Genomic DNA, 14,441 nt, shown 5'->3' with positions numbered 1-14,441 from the left:
CCTCCTCTGAGCTCCACGTCCAAGGGTCTGGTTGCCGCCTTGGCATGGCCGCTGGACGTCTCAGGTGGAGGAGCTACATCACAAGCTCGAGCCGGGCAGAGCTCGGGTCTCCCTGCAGCTCAGCCTCTCCAACGCCACCGGATCCCGCACATTCTCCTCCCGAGGGCCTCTCTGGCTCGCTCGCCTCTCTCTGTCCCCGTGACTGCGCCCCCAGTCACCTCCTGCCACAAGCCGGTCCCCACAGCAGCCTGCCTGGCCTGTTCAGGGCACAAATCTGATTAAGTCCCTGAATGCTTAAAATCCTTTACTAGCTTAGAGCCCGCTAATGGCTTCCCAGAGCTTAGGACTAAGGACCACACCTAGGCCACGGCCCATGGCTGAGGTCTGGCTCCTGGCAGCTGTCCAGGGAGAGAAGCGCCTCGCTAAGATCACAGAGCGGCTGGGGCCCGCCTGCCTCCGGAGCTCTCAGCCCAGTCTCTGCCCAAGGGGAGGGGGTGCCCTCACCCAGGGAAGAAGGGTTAGTGGTGAGGAGGCTAAGTATCTCTACTTGCTGATAGGGAGGGGGACAGGGGCCCCCTCCAGGCTCAGGGCCTCAGGCGGCAGAGAGACTGGCCTCTCAGAGCCCAGAACTGGCTCTGCGGGGTTAGGGTGGAGCGTGTGCCCTGGCCCGGAGCCCAGCTGCCCCACCTCCCCACACCGGCCAATCTGGGGGGTGGGGTGGGGGGCAGGGCGGCACTGAGCTGGCAATCCCCGCGGGCACCGAGGCAGTAGGAGAGGTCGGGGAGGAAGGAGGCTCAGACCAGAACGTACAAACACGAGCTTCACTGGGGGAGCGGTGGAGGGGCAGGGGGTGCGAGTCAGTCCTCCTTCAGGCTCCCGAACACGGCGGCCGGCACGCTCTGCTGCTCCAGACGCACCTCTGGGGGTGAGGCGAGGAGGACTCGGTCACCTTCCAGGAGGGGGTCCTGCCCCCGCCTCCGCCCACCACCCCGCCTGGCCAGCCGGCCTCTTACCGTTGGGCTCCAGGTCCATCTCGTCCTCGTCCTCGCCCAGCTCGATCTCCTCTGGGTTGGCCTGCTGGGCCAGCTCGGCCAGCTCCTCCCGGGAGGCATCACTCCTGGGGAAGGTAGGCGGCCGGGGGAGGGGGCCACACCGCTCAGCTGGGCCCGGCAGCCCCCCAACCTCCCCGCGCCTCCCCTCCTGAAGAGCTGGCTCGCTCCCAGCCCTGGCTCCACCGCCCCGCCCTCACCTCACAAACAGGATCTTGCTCTGGGCCCGCGAGGGCTGGTCCTGCTCAGCCTCCGCCGCCAGCTGCTCGGCCCGCTGTTCCAGCAGCTTCATGTCGTCCATGCCGCTCTGCCCGGGGGCCAGGTCGGACACTGCGGGGGGAAGCGTGGGGGTCAGATGCCGTGGGCAGGCTGTCCTCAACTACTGCCTTAGGTGCCTGTGTCGGTCTGGGTGCCGCTGGGCGCCCCCCGACCTGGGCCTGAGGCCCCGGCCCTCGAGGAGTTCCCAGCCTGAGGCACGGAAGGCAGAGGAGACCCTGATGCTCCCAGACCCGGGAGACCCGCACTGGGCCGCAGCTGCTCACCAGTGCCCGTGGCGCTGCCCGACACCTTGAGCATCTGGGAGGCCATGAAGTTGACCTGAGTGTTGTACGTGGCCTGCACGCTGCGGCGGATCCGCAGCATCTCCCGGATGGTGTCCTCGTTGCCGTGCCGGACCTCGAAGTCCTTCCACGTCTGCCAGAAGGCCCCGGTCGTCTGCAGAGGGGCGGGGCCGGGGGACGTGAGCCGGCTGGCTCAGCCGCAGACTCCCACACCCACGGGTCCGGGACCCGTCCCTACCCGGGGGTCACAGATCTGCGAGCAGAAGCTGTAGATGGCCCGGGCGCGGTCGATCTCCCCGAGCTTGCACTCCATGTCCGCGAACCGCAGGCACATCTCCCGGGCGTGCTCGTCTGACAGCACCTGGGCGGGGTCGGGAGGGATCAGGGAGGGTGGGATGTGAGGCGGAGGGGGCCGCCCCTCTCGGGGAGCCCCGGTGGTTCCCAGCACACCAGGCCGGCCCCTGGGCGGGCGGGCCTCCCCACAGACGCCGCGCGCAAGCTCGCTCGGATCCCTTACCTACAGGACCCCTTCTTCCCCCTCCCTACCCCCAGCTCCCCACCCCACCACCTGCGGCGGGCACCTCGATGGCCTTCTGATAGATGCTGCGGGTGTGGGTGACCCCGTAGATCTCGGCTGCCCGCTTGATGTAGATGTTGAACATGTCGTATTGCTGGGCAGGCTCCACGGCCCTGGTGGCGCGCTCGTACACGGCCATGGCGTGCCGGGCCAAGCCCCACTCCTCCTCCAGCTGCGCGTACAGCAGGTACAGGGCTGTGACAGGATGCAGCGGGGTGGGGGTGGGGGGCCAGAGGTCAGTGGCTGGGCCCGTGATCCCCCCCCCCACCCCCCCACTGAGCCTGCCTGGCCCTCCTCACTCTTTGCGTATTTGGGAGGGCAGCCATCCAGTGCCTGCTCAAAGAGGTCCCGTGCCCGCTCCAGCTTCTGGCCCCCGTAGCGGGCGATGAACTTGGTCAGGTAGGTGCTCCAGATGTCGGACACGTTGGGCCACTTGAACAGCGAGATGCCGCGCTCGTACGCCTGCCCCGAGGGGGAGTCGTGTGAGTCCGCAGGGGGAGACTCCTTAGAGCTCAGCAAGTGGGCCCCTTGTCTGCCCACCCCTCCCCATCCCACTTCTCCCTGTGATCACGCGATCAGAGCCCAGCCAGAAGGGTCTGTGCGCTGCCTGTCTCCCTGGACAGACTGCAAGGACCCCAAAGACAGAGCTGGACTAGGACTCACTAAGATCAGTCAGTGACATTATGGCTGAAGAGGCGCGTGGAACCTCAGCTCGGCAGACGCTGGGGCCCGGTGTCCTGGAGGAAGGTTCACCACCCAGGCAGAGGGGCGGGGCCTGCCACTCAGGCAGCGGCGGCACTCGCGTGCGTGTATGACCTCCCCGTCCATGTATGTGCACAGTCTCCACGTGTACACGACAAAACCTCAAGACAGTGGGGCAAAGCCCCGCCACACGTACACATGCACGTGGAAAACACCCCACGTGCCTACAGCCCGTAGCCTGAGCAGCAAGGCAGGGACACCCCCCCACACACAGGCAGACCTCCGTGCCTGTGACAGGCTGACCTGTGTCCCCCCAAGTTCAAGTCGAAACCCTAACTCCCCGTACCTCAGAACGAGACTGTGTTCTGAGATAAGATCTTTAAAGGAGGAACTAAGTTAAACTGAGAGGACTTCCCTGGTGGCGCAGTGGTTGAGAATCTGCCTGCCAAAGCAGGGGACACAGGTTTGAGCCCTGGTCCGGGAAGATCCCACATGGCGTGGAGCAGCTAAGCCCGTGCGCCACGACTACTGAGCCTGCGCTCTAGAGCCCGCGAGCCACAACTACTGAGCCCGTGTGCCACAACTACTGAAGCCCGCGCGCCTAGAGCCCATGCTCCGCAACAAGAGAAGCCACCGCAATGAGAAGCCCGCGCACCGCAACGAAGAGTAGCCCCCGCTCACTGCAACTAGAGAAAGCCCGAGCCAACCAACAAAGACCCGATGCAGTCAAAAATAAATAAATTAAAAAAAAAAAACGAGATCATTAGGGTAAATTTCATTCCAATACAACTGACAGCCTCACAAAAGCAGATCTGGGCACACGAGGGACACCAGAAACACACAAAAAGGTGTCCATGTGAAGACACAGTGAGAAGGCAGCCTCTACAAGCCAAGGAGAGGGGCCTCAGAGGAAACCAGCCCTGCCGACACCTTGATCTCGGGCTTCCGACCTTCAGGACTGAGAAAACACATCTCTGCTGTTTAAGCCTCCCAATCGGCGGTGATGGCAGCCCGGGTAGGGGACAATGCCATCCGGGGCCCCCTCACCTTGAAGCTCTCTTCAAAGTACTTGTGCTCCTCCAGGAACATGGCGTAGTTGATGACGATTTGGGGCGTGGCGATGCGCAGGTCCAGGATGCGGTCATAGACGGCTTTGGTGGACTGTGGGGCAGGGGGCCAGTCAGAGCGTGTCCCGGGGGCGGAGTCAGCGGCCCCCCGCGGGGCGTGTCCCATCCCACGCCCCCATCCCATCCTGGCAGCTCACCTGGAAGGTGCCGAGGCTCTCCTCCAGGTCGGCCAGCATTGACCACACCTTCAGAGACTTGTATACGCGGTTCTGCACGGGCTCCGAGCCGTCGAAGTACTCGGCGCGGCGGGCGGGCAGCGCCGTCGCCTTCTGCACGGGCAGTGCCAGCAGGGGTAAACCCACGGCGGGTGTCCAGGACCAGATCACACACCCTGAGGCTCCCCCACTCCCCCCAACCCGGGCTTGTGTTTACTCGCAGCAGCCGCAAGGCCTGGTCATAGTTCTCGTGCCGCAGCTCCAGCTCGCCACACTCGCACCACACGCTGGCCAGGTCGTCCACCTGCTTGAAGCTCACCTTGGTGGCTTTCTCCAGGATGACGCGGGCCTGTGGGGCGGGCAGGGGCCAGGCTGAGACCCTGCCCGCCCGCCCGCCTGTGGGCGCGGGACGGAGGACCTGTAAGTACTAGTACATGCAACGCGCACAGGCGACACGGCACTCACGTCATCCAGCTGCCCGTTGTCCTCGTAAAACTTGGCGAACGCAACCCACAGGGTGTGGGGCTTGCCGGTGGCCTTGAAGGGGTCCACCGTCTGCACGGCCTCCGTGTACGTGTTGATGATCTGGGCAGGAGGGGTGGGGTCAGGCTGGGCGGGGCCCTGGGCGGGGAGGGTGGGGCCTGGGGACGGAGGGCGGGGCGCGGATCATGCCCCTGGGGGCGGGGCCGCCACGCACCTCCCTCGGGCGGCCCTGGTGCAGGGCCACGCGCTTGTGCCACTCGTGCACGTGGTGCGGGTTCTGGCGCAGCAGGACGCTGTTGAGGAGCAGGGGCCGCCGGCTGATGAGCTGCTCAAAGCGAGCCAGGCGCAGCTCCAGGTCCACGTCGTCTGGGACCCGTGGGAAAAGCCGGGAGCAGGGGGGGAGGCCTCAGCACGCGGCCCCCTGGCCACCTCCGTCTCTCAGCTCTCTCTCCCTTCAGCCCCCAGCTACCCCCCACTGTCCATCCGGGCACTCCCTCCCTGAGCTGCCCCAGGGCCACCCTGACCCCATGCTTGCCCCGGGGCCAGGCTACTCTGGAACCCCCTCCAATCCCCACCATGCCCCCCAGCCCTTCTTCCTGGCCAAGCTCTGGCCCAGGCCCCCCTCCCCACCCCTGCTGTCCACCCAGCTCTCCCTTCCCGCCAGTGTCCGGCCCAAGCCCCACTGAGATGTGTTCCCAGTCCTGGCTACCCGCCGAGATCCCACCCGCACCGCCCATTCAGACTCCCTCCCTACTGGCCTCTGACTCCAAGACCCACGTCTCCCCTGACCCAGCCACTCGGGACACCCCCAGCTCACCCTCCTCCTCCCGCCCCAGCTCCGAGGCAGTCTCCATCTTCGCCGCGATCATGCTCTCCTCGAACTGGGCATAGCTGTCGAACACCTGGGTGAAGTCCCGCACGGTCATCACGGTCCGGATGGCCTCCTCGTACACGTCCCGAGCCTGTGGGGATGGGGAAAGTGCTGGCAGGGGAGGGGCACGTGCGCCCACCGCATGGACACAGGGCATCCGGCAGCACGGCCCTTGGCACCAGTCCCAAATCAGCACCCCTGCAGGGCCTTCCCCGGGCCCGCCCAGCTCCGTCAGTGCCCAGCCACGGTCGGAGCTCCCCTCCCCTCCTCTGCCAGAGTGAGCTGGGGGCCTCGGCTCATCAGTAAACCAACAGTGACAGCCCCTCATGCAGACTCACTGTGGGGCTCGAGTGAGATGCACAAAGGGTCTGGCCCCAGTGAGACCCAACAGGCGACCAGCCACCCTGCAGGGACCCTAACCTCAGCTTGCCACGGAGTGCTCAGTCGTTGCTACAAAGTACCCCTCACGCCTGCCCGACCCCCTTTCTCCAGCTCACATTCTCCCAGTCATCCCCCCCAACAACCCCCGAGGGCAGCATGAAAGGAATGTGCTGGCATGGGCGAGGCGCATCCCCACCAAGGGCGGGCCCGTCACTCTGCCCCTGTCCCTGGCTGATCCTGCCCCTCTGCCTCTGCCTGGCCGCTGGCTCCAGCAGCCTCCTGGCCGGTCTCCTGCTGCCGGCCTCGGCCTGTGCGTTCTGCTCAAAGTGTCAGCCTGAAGGGTCTTTGTAAGACACACACCTGGTCAGGCCTATGTCCTGCTCGCGGCTGGCTGGCTGGCGGCTCCCCGCAGCAGGACACAGCCCGCCCCTCCTCAGCCTGCAGGGCTCCCCCTTCCCAGTCCTTCACCACCCCCTGAGCCCCGACTCCAGCCCCTCCCTCTCACTCTGCTCCCCCCGGCCCACCCCCTCCCCAGCCAGTCCCAAGCCAGCCCCTCTGGGGACCTCTCAGAGCTCCACACCCCGCCCCCGCCCGGCCCCAAGCTCGCCACTCCATGGCCCAATGAGGAGAACAGCCAACACGGACACTGACAGAAACACCAACGCCTCGGGAGGGACCCTCACACCGGACACCCGCTCGGTGCCTGAGTCCCAGTAGGCAAGGAAGTGACTGTCGCTCTCATTCTGCAAATGAGGCCACCCAAGCTGAAGCAGGTCCAAGGCCAGAGCAGAGAGATCCAGGTCCGGCTGGCCTGAGGTGGGTGCACTCGCCGGCAGGGCCATGACGCCTGCCTCTCCCCGCCTTCAGAAAGGCAAATGTGCGCGGCGCACACACGCACACGTGTGCCCAAGCGGTCCATGTGCACACGTCTTCTGCTCGCACGCGTGTCCTCAGGCATCCCCCAATACTATGTGCTGGAGGGAGACCCCGCCCCGCTCCCGGAGCCCCGCGTGCTCGAGCACCTTCTCGAAGTGACCGCTGCGGATGTAGTAGTCGGCCAGCGAGCACCAGAGCTTGCCCAGTTGGTCGGTGAAGCGGGTGAGGCCCCCGCGGATGATGGCGTCCACACTGAGAGACTGCACCTTGTCTGGGTTCTGGGAGATGAGGTCGCAGAGCTCGTGCCACAGCTGCAAGGCACGGGAAGGAGCGTCACCCTTGTCCCTAAGGGGGCGAGCCCTCCCACCCAGCCGCCACCCCGGGGCCCACCTGGTAGTTGGACTTGCCGGCCTTGGACACGAAGCGCTCGTCGTTCACCACGGTGGCCAGGCGCTGTGCGGCCTCGTCCAGCCGGTCGCTCGACTTGAGGTACTCGATGTACTCCTCGGCACTCTCGGGGCTCAGCTGGGCACCCACCCACCCGCCAGCTGTCAGTGGAGCCACAGGGCCATGCCACCGTGCCCCCTCCCACTCTGGGCTCTCTGTCAGCCACCCACCACTGTCCCGGACAAGAGCTCGCCCTGCACACCCAGTCATAGCCACACCTGTCCAGCCTGGGCCTCACTGGTCCACCCCCAGCCCTGACTGGTCCAGCCTGGGCCCCGACTGGTCCAGTCTCAGTCCTGACTGGTCCAGCCTGGGCCCCACTGGTTCAGCGCCAGCCCTGACTGGTCCAGCCCCAGCCCTGACTGGTCCAGCCTGGGCCCCACTGGTCCAGTCTCAGTCCTGACTGGTCTAGCTTAGACATCAGTGGTCCAGCCTGCACAGGCCAAGACTTGCTTTCATCACAAGCCCCTAAACAATACTATGCGAAGCATTTCACGACGCATAAGAGACGTTATAAGTTCAGGAAAACTGCACGATGCCTCCCCGCTATTTGCACCTCGACTCTCAGCCCTGCCTGTTATCTGTTTCCCTAGTCGTTTATCTCCTATTCCCTGCCCTCCCATGGTTGCACTTTTACTCTGATTTGTGTGGTCAGGTCATATGCATCTGTCTGCAAAGTTAGACTGAAAGCTCCGTGGAGGCAGCGACTGTCTTAGCCACACTGTCCCCGGCACCTGTCTTAATGCTTGATGTGGTAGCTAGCAAACTGTCTGGAGATTAAACACAGAACTCACAAACAAAACTCTGTCTTAAGAAGCCTTGTTCCCATATTCTGTCTGTTAGGGCAGACAGTGTCCCAACGAGCCAGTTTCTGGAAAGTCTTGACCTGGGGGAACTGGCCCACCTGCCTGAGCCTGGCCCCATCTCGCCCACTGAGGGGCTTACCTTGAGGAAGCGCCGGTAGCCCCGCACGGCGGTCTCAGGCAGGGGGTGTGAGCGCAGGAAGCGCAGGTACAAGGGCCAAATACGAGAGTGCTGTGTGATGGGCAACGCTCGGAGGGCACGGTCGAAAGTGCGGCGCGTGTGTGTGACGCGTCCCTGGTCCATCAGGAACTGGCAATAATCTAGCCACAGCCGGGGCATCTGGAGGTGTGGGAAGAGGCAGGGTCTGAGCTGCCAGCACCACCACCAGGCCATAAAGACACCAGATGTCCATTGCAGCAGGACCCGGAACTCCCGTGCCCCTGGAACCAAGTCTCGCTCAACCCTGAGTGCACAGAGGCCACAGGACTCCAACCCCCTGCTCTGTCCACCTCCGTGGACTCTGAGCCCCACCTCCCCACTCATCCCCTGGCCCAGCCAGGCCCCCTCCCCACCTTGTGCATGAACACAAAGGCCCTCTCGTGGCAGTTGTTGACATCTTCGTAGGCAGGGTCGGTCACACAGCGATGCTTCACCTGTGCCCGGCGCGCCTTCAGGTAGCGGTACCAGAGTTTGTAGCTGGGGGGGTGGGGGGAGAGGGGAGGGGCAGACAGCGATTGGTCAGCTTTATGGACCTCGGGACCCTTCACTCTGCCCCACGAGACAAGTGCTGGGAGAAGGGGCCCAGGGAGGGGTGACAAGTCTCTGCGATGGGGGAATGGCCGGGACGTCAGGGAAGGTGTGCTCACTGATCAGGGGATGTATACTCGGCGACACAACACATAGCAGTCACGTGGGACCTACTAGCAAGTTCTGGGGTGATTGGATAAGGTGGGGTGGGTGTGGGGCTGGGGCAGGCAGGGCAGCTGCAACCAATCTCACCTGCAGGGCAGCAGCTTCAGCGCCCGCTCATACAGCTGATTGAGTCTGGGCTTCGGGGCACCCTGCTTAAACTCAATGTAGCGGAGCCAGCATTTGACAGAGAACTGGTTCCGCATGATTTCCTCCTCATAGGGGAGGTCCTCCTCCTCCTGCCAGGGCCGGGGTACGGGGAGAAGACAGACCTGTTCTCAGAGCCTGCGTGCAGCACGACTCCACTCCAAACTCCAGACCCCTCCCCAGGTCCCAGATCCCACTCCCCACCATTGGGAGCCCGGTCACCAGACACCCAGATACCAGGAATCTGGTCCAGACCCTTCAGAATACTACTGCCTACAATCTGACCCAGACCATCAGACTCCTTGGTCATAGCGTTCTAGGCCAGATATGAGATTGTCACCCAGACATCACTCTTTTGGCCTTCCTAATCAAGCTATCCACTCTCTGGCCCAGATCACCAGACTCTTTTGCCACCAAGACCCTGGTCCGACGCCAGGCCTCTGCCCTAGACGTCAAGTGTCACCTCCTCAACAACATGGCTCTTCCCAGACACCAGACGTTTGGCACCTCAGGCCCCCACTAGCCAGAGTCTAGCTCAACTCTGCCCCAGAACTTGGAAGCTAGACCCTTATCTCAGAAAAAAAGGTATGTACAAGATGCCTAGCCTTTAACTCGAGACACCAAGAATCTAGTGAAGATGCCAGGCTTCTACTTCAAACACCAAGCCTTTGACTCTTCAAACACCAAGCCTTTGACTCTTCAGGATTCCACGGGCCATCGCCTGATCAGCTCCACATCACCCGGTCTTTACTTCTGATTCCAGGGTTCTCCCGGTCCAGACACCATACCTTTATCCCAAAAACTATAACACTCAAGACCAAACCTAGATCGTTACCCAAGACACCAAGACTTTACCACTGAAACCAGAGACCTGGACTGGTCGTCATGCCTTTACTTCAAACACCAGGCCTCTCAAGATTGAGCTACGCGAGTCTCCCTTCTCGCCCACTCCCATTTCCGCCCCAGGCCCGGGACGCCAGGCCCTTAACTTCAACCACCTGCTCTTTACTCAGGTCACCTGGGCTCTAGCACCAGACCTTTGCTCCTGACCAGCCTGGTCCGTACATCATGATCCGGTCTCTGGCCCGTAAGGGTCCTCCTGCCCTCAGACCGGCATAACTTTGGCCTAGATCCCCCGGACGGCCAGGCCCGAATCTCCTGAGGCATCTAAGCCCCAGTGCCCCCAGGGAAGCCACCCCCGGGCCCGCCGCGGACTCACGAAGACAAGGTCCGGCCGCTCGGGCCTCGAGAGGCGCGCCATCACCACCATTTTCCTGGCACTCCAGGTACGCGCAGGAGTCGCGTTATAATGACGTCTCCGGCCGAAGGCCCGCCCCCTCGAACCAGGCCCATTTCCTATTGGTTGAACCCTTCCCGATTGCACGCCCTGCATTGTTGACTTTCACGTAGACGAACAGCTACCGGAAGCAGAGAAGAAGCGCCCGAATATGACGTCATCACGAAGCTCATCGGACCAATCAGATTCAGCAATGGAACCCTCGGACTCCCAATGAGCTGCTGTCTTGCTGGATGGTTGGCTTTGGGCGGAAGCGGCTTTGAAGCCTGAGAAGAGCAAGATGGGGGTGAAGCTGGAGGTGTTTCGGGTCAGTGAGCAATGGAGCGGTTGCAGGCTTGGGCGCGGGGTCTTCCTGGTTGAGGAGGAGGCTCTGAAAAGGGGGACCTCTGAGAGAGGGCACTCTGGAGCGAAAGCTCCTGAGATTTGAGAGGGACCTTTACGGTTGGAACCCCAGAGAAGGGGGCACAGGGTTCGGGGCTCTGGGAGGGCTGGTGTGAGGAAAGCCTTCTGAGAAGGGTGATCTGGGGAGGGGGCTCTAAGAAGGAAGGCTTCAGGTTCTGGGGGAGCTCTCGGGGTCATAGTGGGTGTGCGTCTTTCTCGTAGGCATACACTTAGAGGTAGAGGAGTAGACTGAAGAATGAGGCCTAGGTCTGGGTGTGCTCCGGGATCTAACTGGGGTGGGATAATGAGGTCTCAAAGAGATGGCTTTACTGTAGTACGAGTTTTTCTGTTCCTGGGGCGAGTGTGTGTGTGTGTGTGTGTGTGTGTGTGTGTGTGAGAGAGAGAGAGAGAGAGAGAGAGTGTGTGTGTCTTTCTTTGAGAGGGAGTCTCCCAGACTCGGAGGGGGCTTTTGGAGGGGGCTCTTGGACTATGGAGGCTAGGCTTTAAGGTGTGTGGCTTCTGTACCCTTGATGGGAGTTTTGAGGTTCTGGGGGCGCTGGGGAAGCACCACTGGTCTCTGTCAGGGGATGGTCCTCCAGGCTCTAAGCAGCATCTGCACAGTTTTGGGGGGTGGGGGTGACTCCTGGCTCTTCTTATCCCGCCCCTGCCCTTCCAGATGACCATCTACCTCACCTTCCCTGTGGCTATGTTCTGGATTGCCAATCAGGCCGAGTGGTTTGAGGACTATGTCGTACAGCGCAAGGTGGGCACAGGTTCATTCCGGGGGTGGGGGAGGGTATGGGGCACCAACCTGATGGGGACCAGTGTCTGCCTCCCCTGAGCCAACCCTGCCCCGGATGTGGCGCTCTGGAGGCTCCTGGCTTGTGTATCCAGCTGTGACTTTGTCCCTACAGAGGGAGCTGTGGCCCCCTGAGAAGGAAGACCAGGTAAGCAACCTACTTTTTCTCCCATCAGAGGAGGGAGGAGCCTGGGTTCCTGTAGCCATGATGGGACCCTCAGTCATGGGCAGGGAACTGAGAGTGGAGGGACACGTGATTTCCTTACTGCCCTCTCCCTGAAGGTTGAAGCTAATCCCACTTGGACCCGGGTTATAATTGGCACAGGCTTCCAGTGTAGACACTGAACTGTGAAGTGGTGGTCTGGGGGATTAAGGGGAGGGATGCTGGGAAAGAGGTCCAGGCCCTGAGGTGTGTACGCCCCTCCTTTGTTCCCATCCCACTCCCTTACCCAGCGCCAAGAGCTAGAAGAATTCAAAGAAAGGATACGGAAGCAGCGGGAGGAAAAGCTCCTTCGTGCTGCCCAGCAGAGGTCCTGAGGCCTCCAAGTGCCTGAATCCCTGCCTCTCCGCCCACAGAATGACACACATACACGGTTCTTTGTTGCTCGTGGAAGTGTTTTATTGTCTGCTTTTGGGGGCCAAGTGGGGCCCAGGACGCCTCAGGCCCTCATGGGGCTTGTGTCTGAGGCTGGGGGCTGCTGTTTCGACGGAAGCTGAGTGCAGTCGGGTCCTGAGGGGTGAGGAGGGGTTGGGGGCTGAGGGTCCCGGCTCGTTTCTGCACTCCATCCTGTGGATGCAGAGGGGTCAGCCAGAGGGCCAAGGGCAGTGCTGGCCAGTGCAGGTGACAACCGGAGTCCCACCTCCCCCCATCTGCCCCCACCATCCCTGAGCTTCTCCACTCCTCAGTTACTCAACATTTAGGGTGGTATTTGGGAGCTGATGGGTCTTGGGGACATCCCTGGGATCCTGATCAGAACCCAAGCTGTGGGTGAGTACGTGTGACATGGACACATGGGTGTCTAGATGTGTCCTGGGCATGAGCTCGCGTGCCCTCCACCCTCAAGGTGTCTTCTCAGGAGCGGGTCTATTCTCTCTCGCCTCCTTGAAGTTCTCAGACTTGGGAGCAGGAGCCACAAGTTCTGGCCACAGCTCTGACTTTAACATGCCCCCTGCATGATCTTGATCTCTTCCCAGCCCTGTCTGGGCCTTTGTCCTACCTCTGAACTGGGGTATTGGATTGGCCGGGGTCTTGTGACTGGCAAGTACGCAGGGTGGGCGCTCCTACCAGGCGTTCATCCCCAGGGGCAGATGATGGACAGGGGTGGGGGTGGGAGGCAGGGTTAGAGGGATCAGTGTGGCTGGTCTCTCCTCAGCCCTGGCAGAACATCACCTACCTTGGGGCCCACAGGCTGGAAGCCAGGCAAGGCGCTGACTGTCACACGCTGGTCATCCATGCGGCGGCCCTGGGTACTGGCCAGCATGTCCATGAGACTGTCCATCTCGGGTGCAGGGCCACTCTCTGCATGAAGCGGAGGCCGTGGGGAAGAACTCAGACAGCCCAGCTGGAGGCCCCCAACCCACCCCTCCACCCCGACTCACACCCTCCAGGAAGCATGCTCACATCTGCCCGCAACCCACAGGCATCTCTGTCCCCACTTGCCTGCTCACTTTCTCAGACCCTTGCCCACTGGTCCCCCAGATGGCCACTTGCCCCATTCACCCCCCCCATCACACCCACTTCCGCACACCTCCCTGCCCACTCTCACGGCTCTCGGAGGCTGGGCCCGGCCCCGCCTGCAGTGAGCAGCGCTGCTCCTCCATCCGGCCGCCCTGCACGTGGCTCAGCAGGTTGAAGAAGCCCTCCTGGTCTGGGGAGCCTGCCTGGGGGACAGACACACTCAGTCCGGCCGGCCCCTCAGCTGGAGGAGCCCTCAACTCCCCTCCTGGCCGGCCAGCTTCCCCCCGACCCCCGGGCCTGCCCTGCCCCTTCTGTGGCTCTCACCATGGTGCCCGCTGGTGTGCTGCTCTGCAGAGCTGCTCCAAATGAGACATGAGTCTCCTCAATCCCGGCCCCCGCCCCAGGGGCCCCACCAGCAGTGCCATGTCACATGGTGCTGCCCCAAGGGAGAGGGCCACCGTCCTAGATTGGGGCCTGACTGCAGGGTGGCCCGGGGGCTGGGACACGAGCCAGGGGAACGTCCCCCTGACAGCTCCTAAATCCCAGCATCCCTCACCTCACAGGAGGTCAGCACTGAGAGCCCTGACCTCTGCCCTGGGGTTGGGTTAGGCACTCGGACCCTCCCGCCCACCAGCACCTTCTTGGGCGGCAACTGGGTCGGGGGTCCCAGGAGACTCACTTGCTAATTAGGTGCCCTACAAACTAATTAGCCTTGTCATTCACGGGTCCTTGAGTTGGCGGTGTGGGGGGGGGCGGCGGGGCCTGCTCACCTTGTTGCAGGAGGCCGAGCCCCCATCCTCCTTCTCTTCCTGGTCCATCATTGTCCCTGCGCCCCTCCCCTGGGTCCTGTCCACCTCTCCACTGGCCTCTGCCCTGGCCCCGTGCCAGAGAAGGCTTTTTAAGAGACTGGGACATGGCGGTGAGTGGATACCCAGCCCCAAATCCCCAGTTCACGCCCCATCTGCTCCCACCCAAGCTTAAGCTCCATAAAGATGATCCAGATAATTGTTTTTGCAGCGTGAGGCCGGGGCTGCCGTGGGGGGGTAGGAGGCAGGGTGACCTGGGTTCGGACATTGTTGGCCCAGCAGGACTCGCTGGGCCCCAAAGACTCTCAGGTGGGGTGCAGCAGTCGGCCAAAGCAGCGTCCCCACAGTGGGGAGCTTGGGCTGGCTGGGTCCCCTAGGGAGAGGACAGGGCC

At 62.7% G+C, this 14,441-nt stretch overlaps 3 protein-coding genes across 4 annotated transcripts; 1 reads left to right on the top strand and 2 right to left on the bottom strand.

Annotated features, from left to right (window-relative positions):
• Positions 1-240: 240 nt before the first annotated feature.
• On the bottom strand, positions 241-10,379 carry XAB2 (XPA binding protein 2). Of its 2 annotated transcripts, XM_061190598.1 has the most exons (20): positions 10,308-10,379; positions 9,032-9,180; positions 8,605-8,728; positions 8,174-8,371; positions 7,172-7,306; positions 6,928-7,092; positions 5,471-5,615; positions 4,868-5,019; positions 4,636-4,755; positions 4,388-4,519; positions 4,153-4,284; positions 3,936-4,049; positions 2,486-2,648; positions 2,191-2,381; positions 1,848-1,970; positions 1,592-1,763; positions 1,250-1,379; positions 1,014-1,117; positions 811-919; positions 241-257 (listed from the first exon to the last, which is right to left on the bottom strand). In XM_061190598.1, exons 1-19 carry the CDS (start codon positions 10,356-10,358, stop codon positions 858-860), a joined length of 2,562 nt encoding a protein of 853 aa, XP_061046581.1. In that variant the 5' UTR covers positions 10,359-10,379; the 3' UTR covers positions 241-257; positions 811-857. The 2 variants fall into 2 exon arrangements, with proteins under 2 accessions (XP_061046581.1, XP_061046580.1); XM_061190597.1 differs by lacking the exon at positions 241-257 and having other exon boundaries at positions 804-919.
• Positions 10,380-10,578: 199 nt separating this feature from the next.
• Positions 10,579-12,178, top strand: LOC133090413 (protein PET100 homolog, mitochondrial). Its single transcript, XM_061188831.1, is given in 4 exon segments — positions 10,579-10,692; positions 11,443-11,529; positions 11,681-11,713; positions 12,019-12,178. Coding segments are annotated over 4 exon segments (318 nt in total). The 3' UTR covers positions 12,103-12,178.
• Positions 12,179-12,232: 54 nt separating this feature from the next.
• On the bottom strand, positions 12,233-14,064 carry PCP2 (Purkinje cell protein 2). The gene is made up of 4 exons (XM_061188830.1): positions 14,014-14,064; positions 13,332-13,446; positions 12,960-13,084; positions 12,233-12,352 (listed from the first exon to the last, which is right to left on the bottom strand). Exons 1-4 carry the CDS (start codon positions 14,062-14,064, stop codon positions 12,233-12,235), a joined length of 411 nt encoding a protein of 136 aa, XP_061044813.1.
• Between the last annotated feature and the right edge of the window lie 377 nt (positions 14,065-14,441).

Source organism: Eubalaena glacialis, chromosome 4 (genome assembly GCF_028564815.1).
Source record: "Eubalaena glacialis isolate mEubGla1 chromosome 4, mEubGla1.1.hap2.+ XY, whole genome shotgun sequence".
NCBI classification, from domain to species: Eukaryota; Metazoa; Chordata; class Mammalia; order Artiodactyla; family Balaenidae; genus Eubalaena; species Eubalaena glacialis.
This window is presented reverse-complemented; position numbering and strand designations above follow the sequence as displayed.

Coding starts and splice junctions, on each gene's coding strand:
- XAB2 (XM_061190598.1), bottom strand. CDS start 10,358: ATGGTGGTGATGGCGCGCCTCTCGAGGCCCGAGCGGCCGGACCTTGTC. Junction 7,307..8,173: donor GCTACCGGCGCTTCCTCAAG/GTAAGCCCCTCA, acceptor GTGGGTGCCCAG/CTGAGCCCCGAGAGTGCCGA. Junction 4,520..4,635: donor ACAACGGGCAGCTGGATGAC/GTGAGTGCCGTG, acceptor CCCGCCCCACAG/GCCCGCGTCATCCTGGAGAA.
- PCP2 (XM_061188830.1), bottom strand. CDS start 14,064: ATGATGGACCAGGAAGAGAAGGAGGATGGGGGCTCGGCCTCCTGCAAC. Junction 13,447..14,013: donor GCTCGGCCTCCTGCAACAAG/GTGAGCAGGCCC, acceptor TCTGTCCCCCAG/GCAGGCTCCCCAGACCAGGA. Junction 12,353..12,959: donor TCCAGCCTGTGGGCCCCAAG/GTAGGTGATGTT, acceptor CTGCATCCACAG/GATGGAGTGCAGAAACGAGC.